At 41.7% G+C, this 24321-nt stretch overlaps 1 protein-coding gene across 1 annotated transcript; it reads right to left on the minus strand.

Annotated features, from left to right (window-relative positions):
* Positions 1–2702: 2702 nt before the first annotated feature.
* Positions 2703–20741, minus strand: pitpnc1b (phosphatidylinositol transfer protein cytoplasmic 1b). The gene is made up of 10 exons (XM_034103532.2): positions 19903–20741; positions 16165–16313; positions 13319–13407; positions 13074–13081; positions 12858–12929; positions 11119–11211; positions 8232–8387; positions 7353–7416; positions 7115–7201; positions 2703–5433 (listed from the first exon to the last, which is right to left on the minus strand). Exons 1-10 carry the CDS (start codon positions 19948–19950, stop codon positions 5291–5293), a joined length of 909 nt encoding a protein of 302 aa, XP_033959423.1. The 5' UTR covers positions 19951–20741; the 3' UTR covers positions 2703–5290.
* Positions 20742–24321: the final 3580 nt, after the last annotated feature.

Consider the following 24321-nt stretch of genomic DNA (forward strand, 5'->3'; position numbering starts at 1 on the left):
TGTGTGGAGGCAGCGGGGTCGATGTTTTGACTGTGAATGCACTGAGAGAGAGAGAAAGGATCCAGATCTGTTACCATGTAATCAACGGTGCTGTTGCCAAGAGGTGAGCAAAACGTGTGTATCCTGAAGAGTCTCTAATAACCTATTGTTCATTATGTACAGACCCAGGCTTTGACAGAGCTGCAGGAGGTCTCTGCCTTTCTTGTTGACCTGGAGGTCAGAGTTAGAACGAGGAAGGTTAGTTAGATTTATTTTGTCTCAATATTGATGTTACCTTGCTCTCTACTGTACTCGGGTAAAGAGCCAGTATGTGCGCTCAGTTCTCCACAGACTAACACACTTCCCTGGGCCTGGAAGCTACAGATCTGCTCATGGAGGGAAGATATTTTCATCAGTGTGGCGGAGCAGAGGGGGAATGTAGACGGCCCTTACATCTATCTGTTTGAGGGTTAATGAGGCCTTGTTTTATTTTAAGCCACATATTGGGGTAATGCAGTTGGATAGTTCTTCTTTGTACCAGACAATAGTGGGGGGAAGTGAGTGAGTGAGTGAGTGAGTGCAAAAGCCTGATCTTCACTATCTCTCCTGAAGGACCAGGATGTCTGGGATGTTGCTGCTTTAAAAGAAATTAATTCAGGGGATTCACTATTGCATCTAATATTTCACATGGGAACTGTTAAAGGCTTCATTTACTATTGATACATTCAAATATGAACAGTTTTTAAAAAGAGATTTACAGTCATCTTTTCACCTATGTCACATGCACAACAGCATCTTGGATTTTAAGCTGTGAGCAGCATCGCTATAGCTCCATCTGTATTTAATAACTTCATTATAGCCTGAAATCCTGCCTGGGGTTGCACAACATTCCCACTATAGAGTAGTGTGAAAAAAAAAACAGATGTGAGTGAGCCGTTAAGATCCCTGCTTCAGCCTGTAGAGGCAGCGCTGAGTATGCACTTTTAGTCACACAGCATGATTCAAAGCATGACCAAACGTGGACCTCAAAAAGGCTTGCCGTCCTCTGTTGGTGAATGTGTAACAACCGCAAGGTCCACCACACACACATATCACACACACATATCACACACTATACCACACACCACACACACACACTGAACCCTTTTTAAATCAATGTTGGCAAGAGAAATAAGCGATTGAGTTAGTGATATGCTAAACTATGTGGCTTAATGGTCACTCTCCCTTAACGACTGAGTTAAAGATACTGCCCAGCCAGGAAATGGGGACCAGCTTGAAAGAAACGGACACACACTTTTACATGCACGTGCACATGTCGTCAAACAAATGAGGCGGTTGCATTAGTGTCTGTCTGGTGAATGGAGAGCTTGTATTGATCTGCAGGGAGAAGCTCGTACATCAGTGTGGTTTGGCAAAACGCCATTGAGGTCGAGGAGAAATGTTGTACAGACTTGCATACACATTTTTATTCTTAACTTTACAAGAATAAACTGGCTTTCCGCATTTCAAATGTGTTTTGTTATTTCAATCTTATTTGCTTATTTGAAATGTTTTCCCCCCATTTGTCTTTCCACTGTCCTCTCTCCCTCTCTTGTGTACCCATAGGTGTACAGCTCAAGGTTTCACATAAAAGTGTCCGTATACTCCAGTACAATGCCGATAATGTTTGTGCAGCGTTTGCAGCTCTAGGGAGCGTCCTTTCTTTACTCTACGGTGCTATTTGTGGGGTCTGAAGGGGCCAACTTTGAATACCAGGATGATTCAGCGGTAAAGGGTCAGGATGTATGATAATGTCCCATGGGGAACATTTCCATATAATGAACACAGTACATCTTCTTTAGAGGGCCTCTTGAGGAACGGCGATGAGGACACAGATAAAGATAACGAGAGAAAGGAAGACTTCAAGAATGAGAACCAGAGAATAAAAGATGAAGACAGAGAAGAGAACATGAGAATAGTGGAGACAGCAGTAATGAGAGAGAAAATGTAATGGGAGAGCCAAATAAGTGAAAGAGAAAGAGGTGATGTTAATGCGGTGCAGCCGGCACTTTGGGTCCCTCTGCACCACTTGTGAACTCCTGGCTGTGTTGAGCTCCTACTCTCTCACATCAGCCTCCTGCTGCTACTGTAAGAAGACGCATTGAGAGAAAGATTTTTGTATGCATTTATTTATGTGTATCTGAAAGCCCTTGTGTCGGGAAGCTAATAACACATTTTCATGCTGGCTCTTGATTTGTATAGATAAAAGAAGCCATCATGAGCCCCATAATGTGAGCTATTTAGTGCACCATTTGAAGCAAGCTGCCAGGTCTGTCACTCACACAAACTTCCAAATCTCTTCGTGACAAGCCTGGGCTTTTGTCATGAAGTCTTGAACAATAATGTGATATAGCGATGACAGACATGCGAACACGCCCAACACACGAACACGAACACTCATTACTCTCTTCTCCATTGTTTTGCATAGAAAAAACTGGCACAAGCTGCAGAGCCAAACCAGGTTAGACCAATTGGCTGCCTCTTTTCATGAACACTGCTGCTGGAGCCGGTTCCACATGGCACACAAGTGTGAAATTGGTGAGTAGATTACATGTGAGTGCGATGATGTGAGAGCAGCTGGTCCTTCTTTACAGGTCAATACTGATCAAACATGGCTGATAATGTGTGCAGTGCAGTGACAGTCCATTTTTCACTTCATCGAGGTAGATATCAGGACACTGGTGAACTCTCATTGGAAATTGTGTTTATTGATAAAAATCCAAAAGACTATATAGTGTAATTTCCACAAACATCTGTCCCTTGATTTATTTTTACACTTTATTAAAAAATACATGTTTTTACAAAAAAGGACAGCAAACTTATATTTCATTGTTGATCCCTGCTAATGAGAACCCAGAGGTAGACATTAAGGGTACAAAAAGGGTTGTATTATCACTGGCCCCACCATTGTAACCACTGGCCCGGAGCATTCGTCCAAAAACAATCGACTAATAATGAAGAAAATTAACACATTTGTTGCAATAGTAATTTATGCACTAACTACATTACTACTTGTCCTACAACATTTGAATCATCAGTTCTTCCTAATTTTCCTCAATTGTTCATATTTTGTTTATTAAAATAATGATATTGTGGTCATTGTTAAAAAATGTCTGCTATTAACATGAGTATTATTATTTGTATAATGCACTTTCTGCCTTCCTGTCATTAGGAGTTAGAAATGTAATGGCTATAGATTAGATTAGATCCTTCATTATCCTAAACTGCTGGGACATTTCCCTATAGCCAATACCTTTATATTTTCTACTCTTCACTTACTTGTCAGCATAGGTCGGCATTGATGTACAGAGCCGACAGAAGACCTTGGTTGCGTTCCGATAATCCAAAAATCAGCTCCTAAATTCTAACCCTATCTCCTATTCCTTGACCTCTGAGTGAAACGTCACGGGGTTAAGGGATAGTGGATAGGAGAATTCAAAAGGACTTAGGAGAAGAGACTGTGGTACTTTAGAGAATCCGAATGCACTTTCACTATCCAACGTGTTTATGATGCGCCAGCGGACGTCATGAATGTGCGTCTGCTGCTGTGGGGAAACTATGGAAACCACAGTTTTCTATACAGCGGACTACAACATGGATGTTTAATAAGAACGAGGGACTACTGTAAACTCATCTAGAGACTCTGCACCGTGCTCTGATGCTTTATGCTTTATGAACGTGGACAACAGAGAAACATATTCTTCATCACCAAAGTTGGAATTGAAATAAAAAAGGAAAGTGAAACTTATGCTCGTCACCCTCTCCCTCCGGTCCACATTAATACAAATGATCCCAATACGTATGATTGTATGAACTATGAAAATATCTTAAAATCAATACAGATGTATTTATTATAAACGCTAGTCCTTAACATCTATCACTGTGTATATCACCATTCAAACATCTTTTAAAAGTTGAACAAACTCCACACAGCTCAGTAAAGACTGTGAAATGTTGACTTTATTTGATCATTTCAGTAAAAACTAACGTTGACTCTAGATGAGTCCGTGGTTCTTATTGAACATCCATGTTGTAGTCCGCTGTATATAAAACTGTAGTTTCCATAGTTTCCCCACAGCAGCAGACGTACATTCATGACGTCCGCTGGCGCATCATAAACACGTCAGATAGTGAAAGTGCATTCGGATTCTCTAAAGTACCGCAGTCTCTTCTCCTAAGTCCTTTTGAATTCTCCTATCCACTATCCCTTAACCCCGTGACGTTTCACTCAGAGGTCAAGGAATAGACGATAGGGTTAGAACTTAGGAGCTGATTTTTGGATTACCGGAACGCAACCCTGGAACCCATTGTCTTTTAAATGTACTTACAAAATTAAGCTAATAATCTTATCAATGCTGATATCATTGAATTATAGTTTAGCCCTGGCTTGACCCATTTGCCGCGCTCAGCTAAGTGATCAAGGAACCAATACAACGCCTCACTGCCCTCGGTCAATACCCCGGTCTGACCTATTGGCTGAGGTGGAGAGAGGAGTAGATCTATAGCATTGACAGCCCCCCCGTCCTCCTCTTCTCTCTCATTAGATCCACTCTATTAAACTCCTTATGCATCTGTCTGTAGGCTGCTGGGCCGGGGCTGGGAAGCAATTGGAGAGCCCCATTGGTGGTCTCTTAGCTCCATTATAGCTGAGGAACCGACACAAAAGTGCACAACGTTTCCAGGTTGTAGATAACCCTGGACTGAATTTTGATTGCAACAGTATAAATTGTAGTTCAGCATTAAGTGTTTGTGGTCATGTTTGGCAGTTGTGGTTTTAACATGCAGTAAAGAGAACAACTACATGTGCATAGGAATAGATGCATATCTGTTTGGTGGTGATCTGGAATGATATCTTTTAAAAGTACTTGTTTGCCCTCTGTGCAATAATTAGATTATGAGTAAATACGAAGCCAGTAGCCAATAAGCTTAGCACAAAGACTGGAAACAGTGGAAAACAGCTATAGTAGACTTACTCCAAAATCAATCTAGTGCATATAACCATCATTTATATCTAGCTTGTTCATCTGCACAAAAATATAAATTGTGAAAACAACAATTCTGTCTTTTAGTTTAAAATAATAAACACCTGCATAAGTAATATTTTTCATGCTGTATCTTAAACATTATTTGTAAGGATTAAACAAACAAAGATGTAACCTGAAAGATATGGTTTCTCCCCATTTCCAGTCTTTACCAGCTGCTGGCTTTAGCCTTATACTTGAAAGACTGATTTGAAATGTTTGTTGGCGCTGTACAGTATATGCGAGAGGCATCATTCAGGGGTGGAGTGGAGGCGGCTGTGTGGCAAAGGGGACTCGGACATGTCCACCGTCATCACTCCCATCTTCTTTAGGGAGCGCTCATCTGTCACTGAGATGGAGCGAGAGAACACAGGACGAGAGGCAGCCGGTGGGCCTGAGAGAGAAAGAGACATTTCTTTAATTGTTCCTTTTCCCCATGTCCACAATTTTCCTTCTGTAGTTGCTTTGACAACACAAATGTGTTTCATGTTATGCTAACAAAGCAAATTAAAGTTGAAGTTGACGGATATAAAGATGAAGAGAGAATAACATACACATGACATGAAAGAAACAACGGTACAGAGATAAAAGGGGAAGAAAAGCAACAGAGGCACTGAAATGAGAGATACAGAGGGACAACTGTGTTTGGGTTTCCAATTAATTTAAGTATACTTAAGATCTGTGTCATATACTTAGATTCCCATTAGTTAAATCCCTCATTGGTATTCAACCCACACACCCGGCTTTTCATTAGACTCTCTTGAGCAAATGACATCCATTTACTTTTATTACGGCAGATGAATGAAAACTATAATTCGGCCTGTGCAGAGACGGACGCAGTGGCATCATTTGTCCTGTAGGGGGTCATGGCGGTGCAGCGAGCTGCAGCAGGTTGAGCAATGACTGCAGATGTGTTGCAGCTTGATGTCTCTCATCATCATACACACACACACACACACACACACACACACACACACACACACACACACACACACACACACACACACACACACACACACACACACACACACACACACACACACACACACACACACACACACACACACACACACACACACACACACACAGAGAGAGAGAGAGACTTTTGATATCTCTCACATCAAGCAGAGGTTCACCAAACTAACCAGCAGGGGGCAGGGTGACCACACACACACACACACACACACACACACACACACACACACACACACACACACACACACACACACACACACACACACACACACACACACACACACACACACACACACACACACACACACACACACACACACACACACACACACACACACACACACACACACACACACACACACGTATGCACAGACCCCACTACGGCTGACATTTGCAGCTAAGTGCTGCAATGGCTTGTTATTTATGTTGAGAGGGCTGTTGATGGGGAGAGTTCAGCAGGTGGCTGCATTACACTGTTTATCAGACTGACGCTGTGGCATTATCACTTCATGAGCCTGCCTACTCTCTTCTTCCCCTTGTACATCTGTCTTTCTGTCTCCATTTTCTGGGCATACACCCTCCGTCTCTCCCTCCTCACTGCTCCTCGTGTAGTGAAATGCCTCCTGACTGCTCTTCCCTCTCCATTTCTTCTCCCACAGATGTGCACCAGCCATCTGGGCACTTGTAGGCCACAACTAGGCACCAGCTTCTGTTCAAGCATTACACATTTTTTCATTTATACTATATTGCAGTGTTTACAGCAATTGATAACATGGTTTGCTAAATAAATATAACATTCCTGTTCAGGTTTATTGTAAATTCGTAATGATCTAGAAATATGTGTTTGCCTCTCTATGCACTTCCTCTGCACCTCCTGCTGTATCTGGTGCTGGTTAGGCTTACATTAGATGCAAGAATCATTACAGCTGAGCTCAAATACACATTTCAAACGTACTACTCTATTCATACTCGCCTCTCACTGCCCTCACTGGTCTCACATCCAGCTGTATTCTCTCTCCTCTCCTTCAGTCCCCCCTGCTGTCTCCTCTCCCATGCTCTGCTGTATTTCTGTACAGTATAATCAGGAGCTGTAACCTCACCTGTGTTGCACGGGTTGGATTTGACTTTGCTGTTGGTCTTCTCTTGCATCGTCTGCTCGTACTCTCTCACCTCATCCAAACTCAGCCCTGTGGGACACAAACACACGAGCCCGCACCAACACAGAAAGCATCAGCACAGACAATGGAATATATTACCTTTTAAAAGGCTTCATACTGTATTTAAAAAACAAACAAAACACAACTGCAGAGTGCTGTTGTGTTTCGGAATGTGACCCACCGTGCCATTCGTCTATCCAGGTGACGGCTTGTCTGTGTCCAACCAGAAGAATGTCCTGGATGCTCTAAAATAATACCAGAACACAAAACACTGCCATTAAAAATGCTAAAAAGTGCTTTCAACTTAGAAGTATGCTGGTGTGTTTGAAATGCGTCATCAAGCAGAACGTGACAGGACGTCGTTGTACAAGTAATAACAATGCTATCTTGTAATTATGTCAACTGAATGAGATTATGGTTGAGATAAGGAGTAATTTAGATAAGTGGAAACTTATCTTGGGTATGTTTGTTTGGTCTCCTGTTGACACAACTAAACCCAATTCCTTTAAATGCTCTTTCACTCCAGTAACAATGTTGGAGAAAGGGCGTTGCTAGTTATGTTATTAGTACTTTTGGTTCTTCTTTTGTGATTAGTTGCTCTGCTTCGTGACTCATCAGCTCTTTTATGTGTTCCACTGTGAGAAACTCTAAAAACCTTTTCTTTGTTTGGGCCAGAAGCTCCTTATGGTTTTGTAGTGCAGGAATCTTTCCACTAAATCTGACCCGAGGTTGGGTTACTGAATGGTAGAGGATGTCATTTGAGTCTGAGAGCCTTCTTGGCAGTGGTCTTGGTAATCATACTAATGTCTATAAATTAATGTCTATATGATAAAATGCAGCACATTGCTCATTCAAATAACAAATGACAGATCAGGATTATTCAGGATCATCATTTTACTGTAAAGACTCAAAAATGCAGAAATCAACGCTTGAATGAAGCTAAGCATTTCATTAAATCCAATTAGTTATACATTTTGTTTTCCCAACCTTGTATTACACCTACCGTATATGGGCTTGTAACATTAATGAATCAGTAGAGGAATAAAAAGCTCTGTCTCACTTTGTGTATGAAATCTTCGGTCTTTGTCTGGAAGCCGTACACCTCGAAGCTGCACTGCACCCTCTTATAGGAGCACATGATGGGCTTGTGGTCGTCCCTCCATCCTTTCTCCAGAGGCCCTCGGCCAGTTTTACTTGACATCCAGCGACTCGGGTCCTGCACGGGGTAAACAGTGGGTCTATAAGTTACTCGCTGAGTCTGCAGAAACTTTGGCACTGTGAAGCATTTTGGGGGGAAAGCTATGGATCTGTAGATGTGCAGTGCGAGTGTGTGTTTGTTTGAGCCTGATGTTATGTGTGTGGAGGTGCAAGCAGATTGTTTCCTCAGCTCAGCCCGTGGGATTGAAAGTGAGATAGCACACATTATGAGAGCGGTTGTGATTTTACCTCCTCACTGTCTCTTATTTTATGAGATTGGGGTGTTTGCTTACTGTATTTGTCTGCATGCATGTGTGCTGGTCTGTATGCTTCTATGTGCCCAGGCCTGTGAATTGGCCTTTGATCCTAAAGACTTAATGGGAGTAAAGAAATGTGAAGCCTTTGTGGAGCGACAATTTACATTTAAGAGGATAGTGAGAATTACGCTCTTTTAGTAGCAAAACCACACTAGAAAGTAAAGCAAAGTTATTGAAGGGGAAACATCACAGGTGAAAATCCACGCCTGTGTCATCCAATACAAATATATCAAATCAAGTTTTATTTATAGAGCACATTTAAAAAACGATTTTTGGTCGAGCCAAAGTGCTGTACATGTAATAAAAACACTTTACTACAATAAGAAGAAAAGACAATAATTTACAACAGAAATATAAAAACAAAACACAGGGAAATGTCAGGTGTCGTACTCAGCTCTGACTAGAAGGCCAGAGAGAAGAAGTGTGTCTTCAGTGAGGATCTAAAAACGCCTAGGGTCTCGGCCGACCTCACATGGAGGGCCAGACTGCTGCGAAGGCTCGGTCCCCTCAGGTTTTGAGCCTGGTCTTGGGCACTATCAGCAGCAGCTGGTCAGCCGACCTTAAAGCTCTGGCAGGGGTGTGGCGATGGAGGAGTTCGGCTATAAGACCGAGCCAGCCCATTTAGGGCTTTGAAAACAAATAAAAGGAGTTTTAAATCAATTCGGAACCGAATTGGAAGCCAGTGCAATGAGGCCAGAATTGGGGTGATGTGGTCACGTTTTTTGTGTCCAGTCAGAAGACGCGCAGCTGTGTTCTGGACTAACTGCAGGCGTTTACATGAGGCCTGGTCCATACCCACGTACAGAGCGTTGCAGTAATCCAGTCTCGAGGTAACAAAGGAATTAATAACCCTTTCTCGGTCTTTAAAAGATAAAAACGACTTGGTCTTGGCTAGGGATGCTCCGATCGCCAATTTTGGGGCCGATCGCCAGAATCAGTATCGGCCGATACCGATCCGATCGAGTGGGGGGGATCTTCCATTTAAAGTGATGTTTAAAACTCAGTTAATGGGGCTCATTCACTGGCGCTTCCACAAACAACAACCAACATAATTATTACATTCAAATGAAGTACATTATTCAAGTTTACATTAACTTTTGATAATAACCTGGGAGAAATGAGCAGAAGTGCTCTCTTTTCTTCTCTCCCCCTCTCTCTCTTTCTCCTGACAGCCTGTCATCATCTCATGAGTGACCCGACAGTGAAGAATAAACATATTTATAACTAGTTTAGCTAATTCCAGAGGTAGATAAAATAGCTAAGTGTGTTAGGTCTAACTCTTAGTGTGTGTTTCACTGGTCCATCACAGCGGGCGGAGCTGCAGGATTTCTGTTCCACACACGTTGCATACCGCTATTTTACTGTCTTTTTCGGACACCTTCATATATTGCCAGACTGGTGAAGCCATTTTGGCGAGCTTGTTTTGCCGCCCACAGAGAAAAGTGTCATGTATTTTACGTCATGTGATTGGCTCTCCCGATCGGCATTTATAGAGAGGCCGATTGATCGGAGCATCCCTAGTCTTGGCCAATATTCTTATTTAAATAAAAGCTTGTTTTGACTAATGGAAAAGCGCTATTGAAGGTCAGTCCAAGGTTCATAACAGTGGGGAGGATGTTTTTATTGAGAGCCCAGAATATCAACCGGAGATGCTGGAGGTTGGGGTCCAAAAAAGATTACCTCTGCTCTGTCTTGCTCTTGTTGAGGTTAAGGATGTTTTTGCTCAGCCATGATTTGATCTCTGTCAAGCAGTCCATCAACGGCTGTAATGAGTTATTGATATTTTAATTGAGAGGCAGATAGATCTGTACATCATCGGCGTAACAGTGGAAGGGAGACCACTGTGTTTAGTGAGAATTGAACCTAGGGGCAGTATGTACAGTAGAAAGAGTATGGGGCCTAGGATAGAGCCTTGGGGAACCCCACAGGTAAGAGGGGCTTTAGCAGAGGAGAAGGCACCTAGCTGCACTGAGAAGCTACGGTCTGTCAGGTAGGACCTGAACCATAAAGCCTGAGCCTGTGATGCATGCGGACTGTTCAAGCCGCGACAGCAGGATGCTATGGTCCACAGTGTCGAAGACAGCTGTCAGGTCTAACAGCACCAGGACAGCAGGGCTACCTGAGTCGGCGGCTAGGAGCAGATCATTAAAAACTCTTAAAAGGGCTGTTTCAGTGCTGTGTATAGGTTTGAAGCCAGACTGAAACTTTTCGTGAATGCCATGCGTGGTTAAGAACGACTACAGCTGGACATAGGAATGGGCCTTACATTTGCGGGGTTCGAGATTTGAAAATATATGAAATATGTGATATTGATCTTTCCGTGTAACTCCAAGAGTTTACTTAAAATGCTGAACTATTCCTTTAGTGAATTCATAGCTTTTTTGTTTGCAAAAACACACAAAACAAACATGTTTGCATCAGAACGGTGCGTACCTCTGACTCTTTGTAGTGCCTTTCAGGAATGGGATCACTCAGGATATCCAGGAAACTCACATTCTCTGGTGGAGTTGGTGTGTCCCCAAACACCTACACCCAAACAGATGGGGGAGGTCATACAGTATAATGAGAGCAGACACACACACACACACATACACCCCCAATACTCTCACACGCATACAGTCACTCACTCAGAGGAGAGGGGGGTGAGAGTAGATGAGTAACAGTGTAGAAAACTGAGGTCACACACCATAACACTCCTCACTTTATCCCACCCCGAGGCCCTTGGAGCAAATCACACTGGAGCAAACACAGGAGACAACAGAAGGAGGGGGAGATGGGAAGGAAAATAAAAAACAAGGACGTATGAGAGATATTAGAAGAGATGGGGGGGGGGGGGAAGAAGAAGAGTTATGAGAGCAGAATACATTTTTCAATGAGAGAGAGAATGGATGGAAACTAGGGAGAGAGAGTGGGCCGCACTTTAATCTGACCTTGTTTAAAATGTGTTCTCATGCCCCGCTGAAGTTGTTCATTTCACAGTTGAAAACTAACAAATAAGGAAAACCTGCTGTTAGATAATAGCCCGCCACGCTCCTGTGGTGCTGTTGTTGGTCTGTGTCAATCCAAGGTCTTTCTCCCTTTTAGGGAATGAGGTGCATTTTCTGGATCTATTGTTTTGCTTTTTACTTTCAGCTCAGAGCATGACGCTGTCTCTGTGTTTGGCATTTGAACAGGATGTAAACGATTATCAAAATAGACTAATTGTTTTGGCTCTGAAACTAAACTGTTGGGTAGTTCAATATATATAACTAATTCCCATATTGTATAACTTGATATATGTTGTGTGTGTAGTACGTTGGGCTGCTCAATTAATCGTATTTTAATCACGATTACGATTATGGTTTACAACGATTCCGAAAACAACATAATCGAAATAAAACGATTGATTTTTAAATAATTTTTGCTGTTGTTTTTCAGTTGAATTATACTTAAAGTTCAGGGTAATCAACAGTTAAAAACATACTGTTCACATTTTTTTCTCCAATAAATGGATGTTTTCAAAGTCAATGAATAATCGCCTTTAATAATCGCAATTACAATTATTGACCCAAATAATCGAGATTATGATTTTTGCCATAATCGAGCAGCCCTAGTAGTACGTAATTTGTAACGAGTGACAACAGCTGTAAAAAATAAACAATATAATTGATTTATATTTTCCTCTAAAAATATAATGGAGATATAAAAAAAGCATAAAAAGCAAACACTTTAATACCTCATATGTGTTCTTAAGGACAGTCCTCAAGTGAATCCGTAACTTTATGGATTTGTGTTTGTTTGAACTTTAGTGCCCTGTGACAACATGACATGAAACGAGACGCACCACATTTTCCTCTAAAGCTGAACTCAAAGTGTTCTTGTTATTTATCTATTGTGTTGTTGATGGCACAGACAGAGTTGCTTTTGTTACTGAATATCTGTTTGTGTGTTCCCCTTGGTCAAAATATAGCATGGCGTCCGTGCGCACCGCCGCTGCATGTCTGCTTAATAGATCTTCCAACACTGCATTGTGTGTTTTGCTTGTCCTCCTTGTAATTTGCACATCAATGTGATGAACATTTTCTTTGCGCTGCAGAGAAAATTGCAATTTCTCTCCTTGCGCCTTGTCTTTCTCCTCCCCCTCTTCCATAATCACTCCATCTTTCTCACCCCTCGCTCCCTCTCATACTCACATTGTCGTTATCGCCGTTGTTGTTCTCGAATCTTGTCTCAATGCGTATGCTGAACTTGGGGAGGAATGATACCTACGGGGTGACAAGAGGTAAAAAAAGGAGGAAAAAGGGGCAGAGATAGAGGTTGATGCAGGCTGCAGATTAGATCCACTGATACTAGAAAGAGATGAGCTCTGTTGCATTCATGTACAGTAAATGATGTGTGAGAATACTTACTGAGTACTCTGCAGCACCAGGGACGTTCAATATGGAAAGGAAGAAACGGCATTAGTTACTCATACATGCATGAGCACGCAATTGGTCTCACACACATACACATGACCACGGGGGAATACATGCAAACATAGTGATGAATATTTGATGCCACTTGTAAAATCAGCTGTTAAAAGTAAATAAGTTTTGTATAATGCATCGAGGTGAAAGTTAATTTATGTTTAACACAAAGTCGCTCAAACACAAACCTGTGATGGTGTACGGGTAGAAGTTCCAGGCCTTTTCCGTCACGTAGAAGAATCGCGGGGCAAATGCTCTCGCCCAGGCTGGAAGTTTACTGAATGCAAAATGGGAAGAAATAAGGGTCGCTTTTAGAGAGTGGGAAAGAGGAATAGTAGGAGAGAGAGATTATAGAGGGAGACGGAGAGAGCCTAAGTGGTTTTTGTGCCATTTATAGCCGGATTACCTGTAGGCTACTCTCACCACAGCATTCATTTTTATGACTCATTCCCAATTACTCCTGTGGTGATGAATTGTTACTGTAGCTTCCAAGGCACATGTCAAGAAAATGATTGAAGTCAAATGCACTCACTATACTCTGCGAGTGAGTGTGTCTGTGTGTGTGTGGGTTCCAGCATATCTTTACTAATGAGGACCAAATGTCCCACAAGCACAGAAAGATTAGGAAAATCCTCCACAGTGAGAACATTCCTTTACTTCTGTAAGAGTTTATTTTAGGATTACGCATTGGGTTTAGAGTGGTGATTAGTAAAAGAGTTGAGGTTACATTAGGGTAATGAGTGAGGTTAGCTTAGGGTCAAGGAATGAATTCAGAGATAAAAGAGAATTGTGGTTGTTTTTTATGACTGAGCTTTCTCTATAATAAAAATGCATTGATTAATAGCCTGTCACGCTGAAAAAAAGCAACGAAAGCACTTCTATCAGCACAAGAGCATGGACAGGGCCATCAAGCATAATTCCTGCAGGTAACAAAGCATAATGTTACCGTATGTCACCTTTATACAAATACTAGCAATACTCTCTGGTAATGGCTTTTAATAATTGAGATAAGGGATAACTTATCTTGGTTGAATGGATATTTATCTGAGGGATACTATTTGAGTTTGCCTTTGTCAAAACCACACAAACATTCTTTCATTAAACGATGTCGGGGAAAGGGCGTTGGTAGTTTTGTTATTAGTACTTTTGGTTTTTCTTTCACATTTGTTGCTTTGCTTTACTGTGAAAGAAAAATAGACTAAAATATATTTTTGTATACGCCTTTCAACTTGTCTATGAACTTCTTTATTACATCTCACATTAGGCCTTGGGTTTATGGTGTTGATTAGGAAGAGTTGAGGTTACATTTGGGTGAGGAGTTAGTAAGGTTAGTTCAGGCTTACGGAATGAATTTGGAATTAAAACATAATTCTGGTTGTTATTTTTAGACTGAGCTTTCTTTATTATCAAAATGTATTGATTAATGGTCTGTAACGCTGAACATAAAGCAAATAAACCACTTCTTTCAGCACAACAACATGGACAAGGCCGTCATGCATAGCTTCAAATTCCTGCAGTAGACTCATTTGGAACATTTAAGTGTTGACATGTGTCACATACTTCCTTGTTTATGTTGAGGACTGTAGCTTGAAGCAAAAGAAAATGTCTTTGGGTGTTGCTTTATTTTAATGACTTGCTATTTAGTGTTTATAAGCATTTCTTAAAACTTAATTCATGATTTATAATCTGATAGTTTTAAATACATATGAGGAAATGTTTAAATCTGAATGTGTGTATTAATAGACAAATGTAAAACTGCACTCTTTGTCTTAGGAACTAGTTTAAAAAAAAACTTTGATTAAAGATCTTCTTAATAGATTTCTTGTAGAGCTTCAGCTTTCAGAGATAATTTACATAATTCATACATAATACACTCCTGGTTAATAAATCATTAGAGGAGTCATAGTTGTGCACAAACACATTAAAGAAATAGTTTGACATTTTTGGAAATGTTCCAGTTTGTTTTCTGGCAGAGAGATGTATGAAAAGATTAATACCGCTCTCATGTGAAGCTACAGCCAGCTGGCTATCTTAGCTTAGCATAGAAACAGCTAGCTTGACTCTTTGTGAAGACAACACAATCTGCTGTATCAGGTGTTTAATCTGCCCAAAACTGCAGTGTTAAAGTGAAATGTTGCTTTTTTATGGAGGGCTCTGTGGACATATGGAGTGTCCACTGCATGGTTACCTGGCAACTGCTCACAGCCAATAGTCCAGGAAATAAACGACCACAAATCAGCAACTCGTTATTTCTTCACTTTTTAAAACATTTTTAAACGAGCAATGTAGGCTATTAGTGAGCTTTAGATGAGCTGGTATGCAGACTTTGTTACCTTATGACAGAGCTGGGCTAGATGTTCTCCATTTCCATATTAATACGTACAGATGTAAAAGCATTATTGTGCCAATCTTCTCATCTAACTTGCGCCATCTCCCAAAGTCCATCTTTTTCTTTATCATTGTGGATGCTTAAAACTTCATTATAGTTTGTTATGACATTGAGTAAGTCTTTATAATTGTTGTTACCAATGCTTGTTAAATCCATGATAATTAACATGTCACAATCATTTTAATATATGAACTTCTACTTCTTTTTCATGAGCACACATTGTTAAAGTGTGTCCAGCCTCCAATGGCTCAGAAAACGTTTTTCCCATGATGACGTGTTGCTCTAAGCTGAGTCTGTACTTGTACAAACCTCAACTGTTGAAGGTTTACTGTGATGAGCTCATGGTACAATAACATGTCTACTGTAACCCAGACTAGAATGGGCCTCAACATGTTTCAGTAACTGGGTTCCTGAACTCGATATGTGGGAACATCACACTGCGGTATGAGAGTTTCTGTGTTGAAACAATGTTTTATTGCTTGTTTGTAGTAATACCTGCAATACACAGTGAAGTAAGAGATCAAAGTTCGAACACAATCTGTTATCATAATGACAGAGTAGACGATAAGGCTCAGGTTGCAAATCACCAGGATTCTTAGTTTTAGTGCCTCATTAGTACATAAATCCAATCAATGTGCACTCTACCTGCTCAGGTAGATCCGCTTCTCGGTCAGCTGACCCTGGCCGTGCTGCGGGTGCATGTGGGCCTCATTCCTCATCACCTCCACCCCTTCTCCACCACCACTCTGCTCACAGCTGTGCTTACTGATCATGTACAGCTGCCCAATCCTGTACTGGAGCCCGGGGAGAGGTTTTCAACGAGGTGTATGAAGATGGGGAGGGGGAAGAGAGGGAGACAAAAACAGTGATGAGAAAACATGAAGCACGAAGCAAAATCATCAAAAGCCATCCAAGGTGACGAAATATAATTGAAGTGATTTTTGATTGTATTATCTCTGACATCCTAAAATAATACTACTTTACTTTTGAAACAACCCTCACTTTATAAAATCAATACAAAGCACACTTGCTGGATTAATGTCCCACAGAGGTTTTTCAGTTACAGCCTCTCTTGATTTGGTTGGGCCATCAGCATGTTGAGGTATAAATACTGTGCCCCTGAAAACAGACAAGGTGTGGGGTAATGCTTAATGCAAAAATGTAGTTTAACAGAAGTAGGCGTACACATGGAGAAAGTGCAATGTCAGTGAAATGCAATATGTTCTCAAAGTGGGTTCCGTTTACATTTTTTAATTTTTTTATTGTACTGTTATTTCCCCTTGCTCTGTACATACAACATTGATTGCTTGTTTTCTTGCCCTGTTAGACTGATCCCTCCTCTGTTGCTGTTACAACGTTTTTGCCTTTTCCTTCCTCTTTTTGGTGTGACATTTTAAAGTCCTTTGAGGCCAGTTTGTGATTTTAAGCTGTCTAAATACAATTTAAGTGACTTCACATTTAAGAAGCATTTAAACCGAAGGTGTCGGAGAACATTTCTTAACGCCACAAGGTCATATTACATTTTAAGGACTTCAATAACCAATCAATAATACCACCACAACTAGTCAATAAACCGCTTACTCCATTGAGGAAATTATAATAACCATCAACGACTTAGAGGAAGAGGTTGGGAGTGATGACAGAAAAATGTCCTGGCAGCAGGTTCAGCCATAGTTGCTGAGTGTGATTTTGTCTCGACAGGCACTTACTCAGTGCTGCTTAGAAGCCCGCTTTGTATTTGCTCTTCATTTTGTAAACAGTTACTTGCTGTGTATAAAGATTTCCCTCAAGTGACCATATCTGACATCAACATTTAATTTGGCCGGTGAGGGTGAACGACTGGAGTCTAAATGAAAGAGGGGGATGGGACTTTGTTCTCTGCTGCAGACCCAGTATGTGCTCGATGCTGATGAGGCGGGAGTGTTTCTCTTAGCGAGTCTAAAGAGGACGAGGCCTTTGGGCATCTGGAGCGGCCTGACTGATTCAGTTTCCTTTTGAACCATTTACACAATAATACTTCAGTTTCTGCACTGATGCTGCTTTCTGTCTTTTCCTCCTCAACATTGTTTCGCTGTACATCATTGTGTTCCCTCTAATTGCAAACTTTTACAGACAATATGAACAAATTATACTGCAAACCACTAACGATTCTGCTGTGGCCGCCATACTGTAACTCATTGGGCCCTATGTGTTGTTGTGCCACTAAAGCATTTCTTTAATTAAAAGTGGAAGATGAGGAGGCAGAGGGAAAGAGGAGGGCAGATCTCAATTTGCTATCCTTCACTGTGCAATGTTGACATCATTGTGGCTCTCCTCCTCCTTATTCCAATTACAGTGTAATGTCAACATTCAATATTTACTTATTGGGTATTCATGGGACTTAATTAATCACAGCGATGGATGCTTTTACACCGTCTCAAGGCTAACAGACTACCGAGCAGCGAGCTCCTCCCACACAGGTTATGAATCTCTTTGACTGTCTAGAAAACGTACTCCAATCACTATTATTATGCAATGTGAATGCCTTTTGATGAATGATGTGTGGATAGAACCATTTATCAAAAGCTTTTGGCATACTTTCTCCTCCAACAAAAATAAAGTCAAGTTAACAAGCTGTGAATTTGTCATGACTTCCTGAGTGTAAATATAGCTCATCATTGTGGGGTGGAGACTCTGCAGATAGTGTCAGTCTGATAGCAACTGGAAATGAAAGATTATATGATTAAAGTAAAGCTTGTGGCAACTTTCATATCCAGTGATCAAATGCTACTGTAAGAGCAAAAACTAGAATTTGTTATGTAACCGTGGATCTGTCCGCTGACAAAGACAATGAGCCTTTTTTTGCAAGACAAACACAAACACCTTTGTAAATATTTGTATTAATTGTGTACTCAGCTCAACGGAAAGGGTATGAGAAGAGAATGACACATCTGTACACCTGCCAAGTCTAGTCTTTTTCTTTTGAGCAGTGTCAAGAAAGCCACATTTAATCTTCCTTCTATGCTGCTTCAACTTATCATGAAGTTGCTTCTGTGCAAAGTGACAACCACAGGGCGGTTCAAGGACTCATCGGCACGTGCACAGGAAGTTTGAAAACAAAAAAAAGGTGACTCCTTCACCATTAAGCAGAGCATTTCGGATGTGTTTTTATAGGTGTGTCATGTAAGACATCACACACGGGCTGGCTAGCAACAGAAGAATTGCCGGTAAACATGTAACATTTCAACTGCATACTGGTTTTTATATCTGCTATTGATTCAGTTTCTCTTTCAAATTTCAAAGTTGGTGAGTTGGTAACCTGGTGATTTTTGGAGCACTGAATCAGTTCTTATGAGTTTTCTTTTGTGTCTGTCAATCTTGTTTTACGATGATCACCAAGTTGTTACAGATGGACATCCTAAATAAAGATTAGCATTATTATTTTGTGTTTTTTTTGGAGTGTTAAAGGGGCTTTACCCACTATTATGCAACCTGAGCTGCAGCCGCCCCTGGCCAGATTTTCCCACAGCAGAACACAATAGCGAACATTCCCTAAGACACACTAAGCTGTATTGTGTTACCACTGAACTACTTCTTGGATATTTCACATGTGAAAGTCTACACCATTCCCTTTATAAATTAATAAATGTATAAAGGGAAGGCAAGGGTAAGGCCTTTGTTAATGTCTTGGACTGAGGTAACTGTCACGATTTGATACTGCCTCAAATAAGCTGCACTTAAACTTACATTACATTCAGGCGAAAGAGGATTTGCTGGCAGCTCAAGTTTCTCTGTGCCCTGAACTGATACTGGAAATCCTATTTTGGACTGCTATTTGTCATTGTTGTGGTAACAGGTAGACTTGTCGAGGGGGAAGGGAAAGCACTGGGATGTGATGAGGACGTTCCTTTTGAAGGGCACTTTGACGCATAACTCAGTTTCCCCTCCCTCTTTTTTCCCAAGCGGGATCACCTTTGTTTATAAGCCTGCAAGCCTTTTTTTGAGTTTAGGTCTTGCAAAGCCGTAACCAGTCTGACTAGTATTTTTTGCGCTGCGAGGTGTGCTAACGCATGTGAGGGAAGTAGTGAAGCCGACAGATGGGGAGATAATTTAGACACAACAGCAGCGATATGATGCTGCCGGCCAGGTGTTGTGCTTTGGCTCCATCAGATTGGCCGAGACTGTTGATGCTGAACACACCGCGCTTACCCCAGTGTGCCAAAGCTCCCACAGAGCCGCCGCAGGAGGTCTCTGTGCTCTGTTGGCACTTTTCTTATCAGCACATTAACACTTTCCAGATAACAAGTTAACAATACTTTAACACTAGAAATAAAACCCCCCTCTTTCAATTTAAACTTGTTGAAGGGTTGTGTGTACGAGCGTGGGAAAGACAAACACACTTACCTCATCCACAGTCAGTGGCATACATATGCGGTATTCTTTCATCAACATGGTGCAGCTACAGAGAGGACTGTCTGGGGAGGCGTGTGGCGCAGTGGAGTAGTGCGTTGGTGTTCGGATCAGGGGAGTACAGGTTCAAACCCCGCTGCAGTCAGCATGTGGTTGTGTCCCTGGGCAAGACACTTCTCCCCAAATTGCTCCTGTGGGGATTGCCCACAGTATAGAGTATGTAAGTCGCTTTGGATAAAAGCGTCTAACAAGTAACATGTAATGTCTGTGTGAACTGTTTCTATCTCAGTTGCATAGTAGGCAGGCTCAGGCAAGCTGCACTGCTGCTCCACCACAGTGACCTCTTTTCTGATGCTCTTCTTCCTTTGTTTTGCTGATGTCAGTAATCCAATGAGTTAAGTCCAGTCTCTCTCTGTCAATGAGTATCTGCTGTTTTCCTACTTTTCCCCTCCCTCGCTCACTCCTCACAGCCCCGTCTCTCCTATTTTTGTTTCTCTTCCTCAATTAATCTCCTGCACCCGACTTTCTAGCTGCCGCCTCGCTTGCTTTTCTTGTTACTTCTGCTTTCACTTCTCTTGCTTTTGCCCTTTTCGGTTTGCTGTTTTTCTCACTTAGTTTCTGTTTGCTTTTTTTCACCACAGTGAGAAAGTGGTAATTAGCTGTGAGCTAAGATTGAAAGGCAACCAACTCCACCTGCTCTTTCCCTTCTCTGCCTCCTTGCGCTTTGTTTAAATCCTCCTAAGACTCCTCATGTGTAACCTTGGTGTCTGCTCGGCGCTCCTCTCTTTCCCCTCAGCTGCCCTCCGCTGCTCTCAGTTCCTCAAAAATTCCTTTGCCTGTTCCCTCTTTATCTGTTTTGCTCTCCCTCCCATAGTATCCACTCCCCGCCCACTGTACTTTACAACCAACTCACCTGTGTCACCTCCCCCCTTTCTCCCTCCCTCTTTCTGAACTTGATCTGTCCTTTCCTCTCTGTCGCCAACACTGTTTTCCACACTCTATCATCTTTCTATATCTGGCAACCAGAGTTCCCGTTAGCCTGTAATTACCGGACTATGACCGGTAAAATATGCTGAAGACCAGCAAATCTAAATCTCTCAAAGTTTCCGGTCAAAATAATTTCCTTTTTAGCCCAATACCGCTTCTCTTGCGCCACTTATGTGACAGACAAAAGAGTATGTGACAGACAAGAATAGTCAATTCTAATGTCTAACACTTAATATGGAGAAAGAGATGTCCTGTATGGGTTGATTGTGCGTTGATCTGTTGGTAATGCCTCGGGGTTCCGGTGGGCATTACCATTATTACAAATGCATAATGCTGCGCTATATGCAATGCTGCACTATACTTTGCGGCCTCATCCGGTTGCATAGCGACGCTTATTGTTGAGGTTTCTTTTAATACGCAGGCAGTCCTATCATTAGCTAGAACTAGCTGGATCTATATGGACATAAACGCGAGTAAAGTCTAATCTGGCGGGAGAGAGAGATCAGCTGCTGCTGACGAGTCGAGACTCGACACGCAGCTCTGCATAATCACATGCAGCGGTGAGCGGAGCAAAACACACACTTCAGGTTAGAATATCACACGTAGCTATTTTAATTACCTCTCAAACTACCTAAACTAGTTATAGATATGTTTAGTTTTACTGTCGGGTCACTCATCACTAATCTGCGAGCTGCATGATACTGGCAGACTGTCAGGAGAGGGAGAGAGCGCCCCGTTTATTCCTGTGTTATTGTAAATTACTGTACACTTTTGAATAGTTAATCTACTATAATTAGTTTGTTTAATATCGAATCATTTCAATTTGTTTTAAAGCTCAATAAATAACAAAGAAGACCTTTGACTGGCACTTTTCAAATGTTGTCCGGAAGATTTAAACTTTAACGGACATGTTGACCGGCGAAAAAATATTCTAACGGGAACTCTGCTGGCAACGCTAAGTAACACAGTTTGTTGACACCAGTCTTTGGGATTTGAATAACATTCCTCAGACCAGACCTTAGACAAGCATGTTATGACATAGAAAATAAATGGCCGACAAACAGGGGTAGGTAGGGTGAGCCATTGGATTAAATATTACCTGAGCCATGAGAACTTTCATTAAGCACAGTGCCAGGCTCCCTTACATTGTATTACCTCCTGACCTTCAGCCAGGTTTAATTGAATCTGTGTTTAGTCAATGAGTAGAGCAATCGAAGCAGTCATAATTTCTCGCCTGTGTCCGTCCTTGAGTCGGCACCGCTCTCCTTTTGTGTGAGCGAGAGCTAACGGTGTCTGCAAAGCACATATTGTTGCCTCCTCATCAAATAAGAGAAGCAGATGTTCGGCTTCTCCGCGTCACTCTGACTGGGGCCCAAAACCAATAACCCGCCCTGGATTCTGACACTGGTGGAATTCACTGGCTTTACTTTGTGCAGCCGTGAGACAAGAGCCAATGTGTCTCTTCTCTCCACGTACCCTCGCTATCATCCGCTCTGCAGTGAAAGTGCGGGGGAAACAAATTCCTGGTGGGGATTGCTCCTATCTTATCAGATCAGTGTTTAGAGAAGGGAAGCCACTTCAGAGGGCTGAGGTGTGCTTTGCTTGTCTCTGCCATTTTCCCTAGCTCGACACACACAGAGCTCTGTCAGTGCCACAGTTTAAAGCAGGGGTGGGGAACCTTTTTCCTCTCAAGGGCCATTTCAATTTTTACAATATCCTCAGAGGGCCGTACAAGTTATTGACCTCTGCTTAAAAACAACTAAAATCACAGCCCATTCATTTCATTCTGTGCAAAGAAAAAGCAACCTCTTAATCCAGATATCTCACCATGACTCGCGTATGCATGCACGTGCAGGGTGTGGCGTGACCACCAAAACAGAAAGATATGGACACAAGATGTGTGCAAATGTATTTAGTTTCCTATCCATGTGAACATGATTTAAGTGGGGGGGGGACCTAACCTCCTCTAGGGGGGTCCGGGGGGCATGCTCCCCCGGGAAGATTTTTGTTTAAATGTTGAAGTTAAAAGCATCAATCTGGTGCACTTTGAGAGCAACATTAGGAGATCTATGGACACATCTCTCAACACCCAAACACAATTGTAAGCAGATTTTCTTTTAATGTATGGATATTTGACAAATCACTCCCCTTTCAAACTGTATTCTTCTTTATTAATAACTGTCATATAGTATTTTATACTTGTTTATTTTATTCTCTTATTTTTTTTATAACTATAATGATCATATAAAGATGTGCCTTTACCTCACTGGTTGTAGACAAAGCTTCCTATATTCGTTAGCATAGCTAGCTAACCAGATGCTAATGATAACAACACAGTTATTGACTGTATGACAGATGAGCAGATCGCCACTGGGCTTTCAACTAAAGACACAGACACGCAGAAACTGCGGCATGTGTATGGACTTATCGGTACTGCAATTTCTGAAGTGCTGGAGTGGCGTTCTGGTGCTCTCCGTCAGAACTGCACCCCTGTCAGTCGAGACATATACCACGTGATGACATGTTAGGCTCGTGTTGTGTTCAAGGACCCTGACCTTGGCCAGGAAAAACAGGCTTGTTTAATTTTTTTGCGGTCTAGATTTCTTTCATTTTTTTATTTTTTGTGTGTATTTATAAATTACCTCGAGGGCCGTACCAAATTGTCTCGCGGGCCGTATACGGCCCGGAGGCTGGAGGTTCCCCACCCCTGGTTTAAAGGATGATTGGTGAGAGTTTAGATGCCTGTTCAGCAGTGTGATGGAGTCATTGGTTGCTTTGATTGATTATTTATTTGTGGTTTGAGGGTTGGTTACTGGTAACCGTTGTGAGGAATGGCAGTGCTTTAGCTCACTGATCCTGCAAATCACGAAGCTGATCTAAAGACTGGTTTCTTGATTGATCAACGTATGGAAGAGACGTTTATTGTAGATGTATCGGGTGCTTTCTTTCAAAGGATTCAAGTCAGAGGTGTGGCTTGTTATAGATACTAGAGGAGAGTATTTTCTAAATGTCTTTTCAATTATTTATTTAATTTTTTTATTATCTTTACATCCCAACAGCAAAAATAGAAAAACGGTATTGCCTGTTGCAAGACCACATAAGCCCCTAATCATATGGACTGGATAAAATGTTTCTGACATGCCTACCTAAACAAATTCTGCCAGACGGTCACTATCAGGTTGCGAGTCCTAGCAATAGCCGTGTTTGTTGTTTATGTTAATTAGTATATGTTAATGTTCATAGTCATTATTTTTGGGGGTTGGCTTTGGGAGAAGGCTGAAGAGACAGCTAGTCAGTGATGCCAACGTTGGGAGCTAGTCATGCTAGTTACTTTCACCAGTGAAGGTTTGATTGGATAATTTCATATTTTAGCTTTCTCTTGCTAACTTCTCAAGATACGAACCCGAGCTGTAATTATAGATCTGA

The sequence above is a fragment of the Pseudochaenichthys georgianus genome, chromosome 16 (genome assembly GCF_902827115.2).
Source record: "Pseudochaenichthys georgianus chromosome 16, fPseGeo1.2, whole genome shotgun sequence".
NCBI classification, from domain to species: Eukaryota; Metazoa; Chordata; class Actinopteri; order Perciformes; family Channichthyidae; genus Pseudochaenichthys; species Pseudochaenichthys georgianus.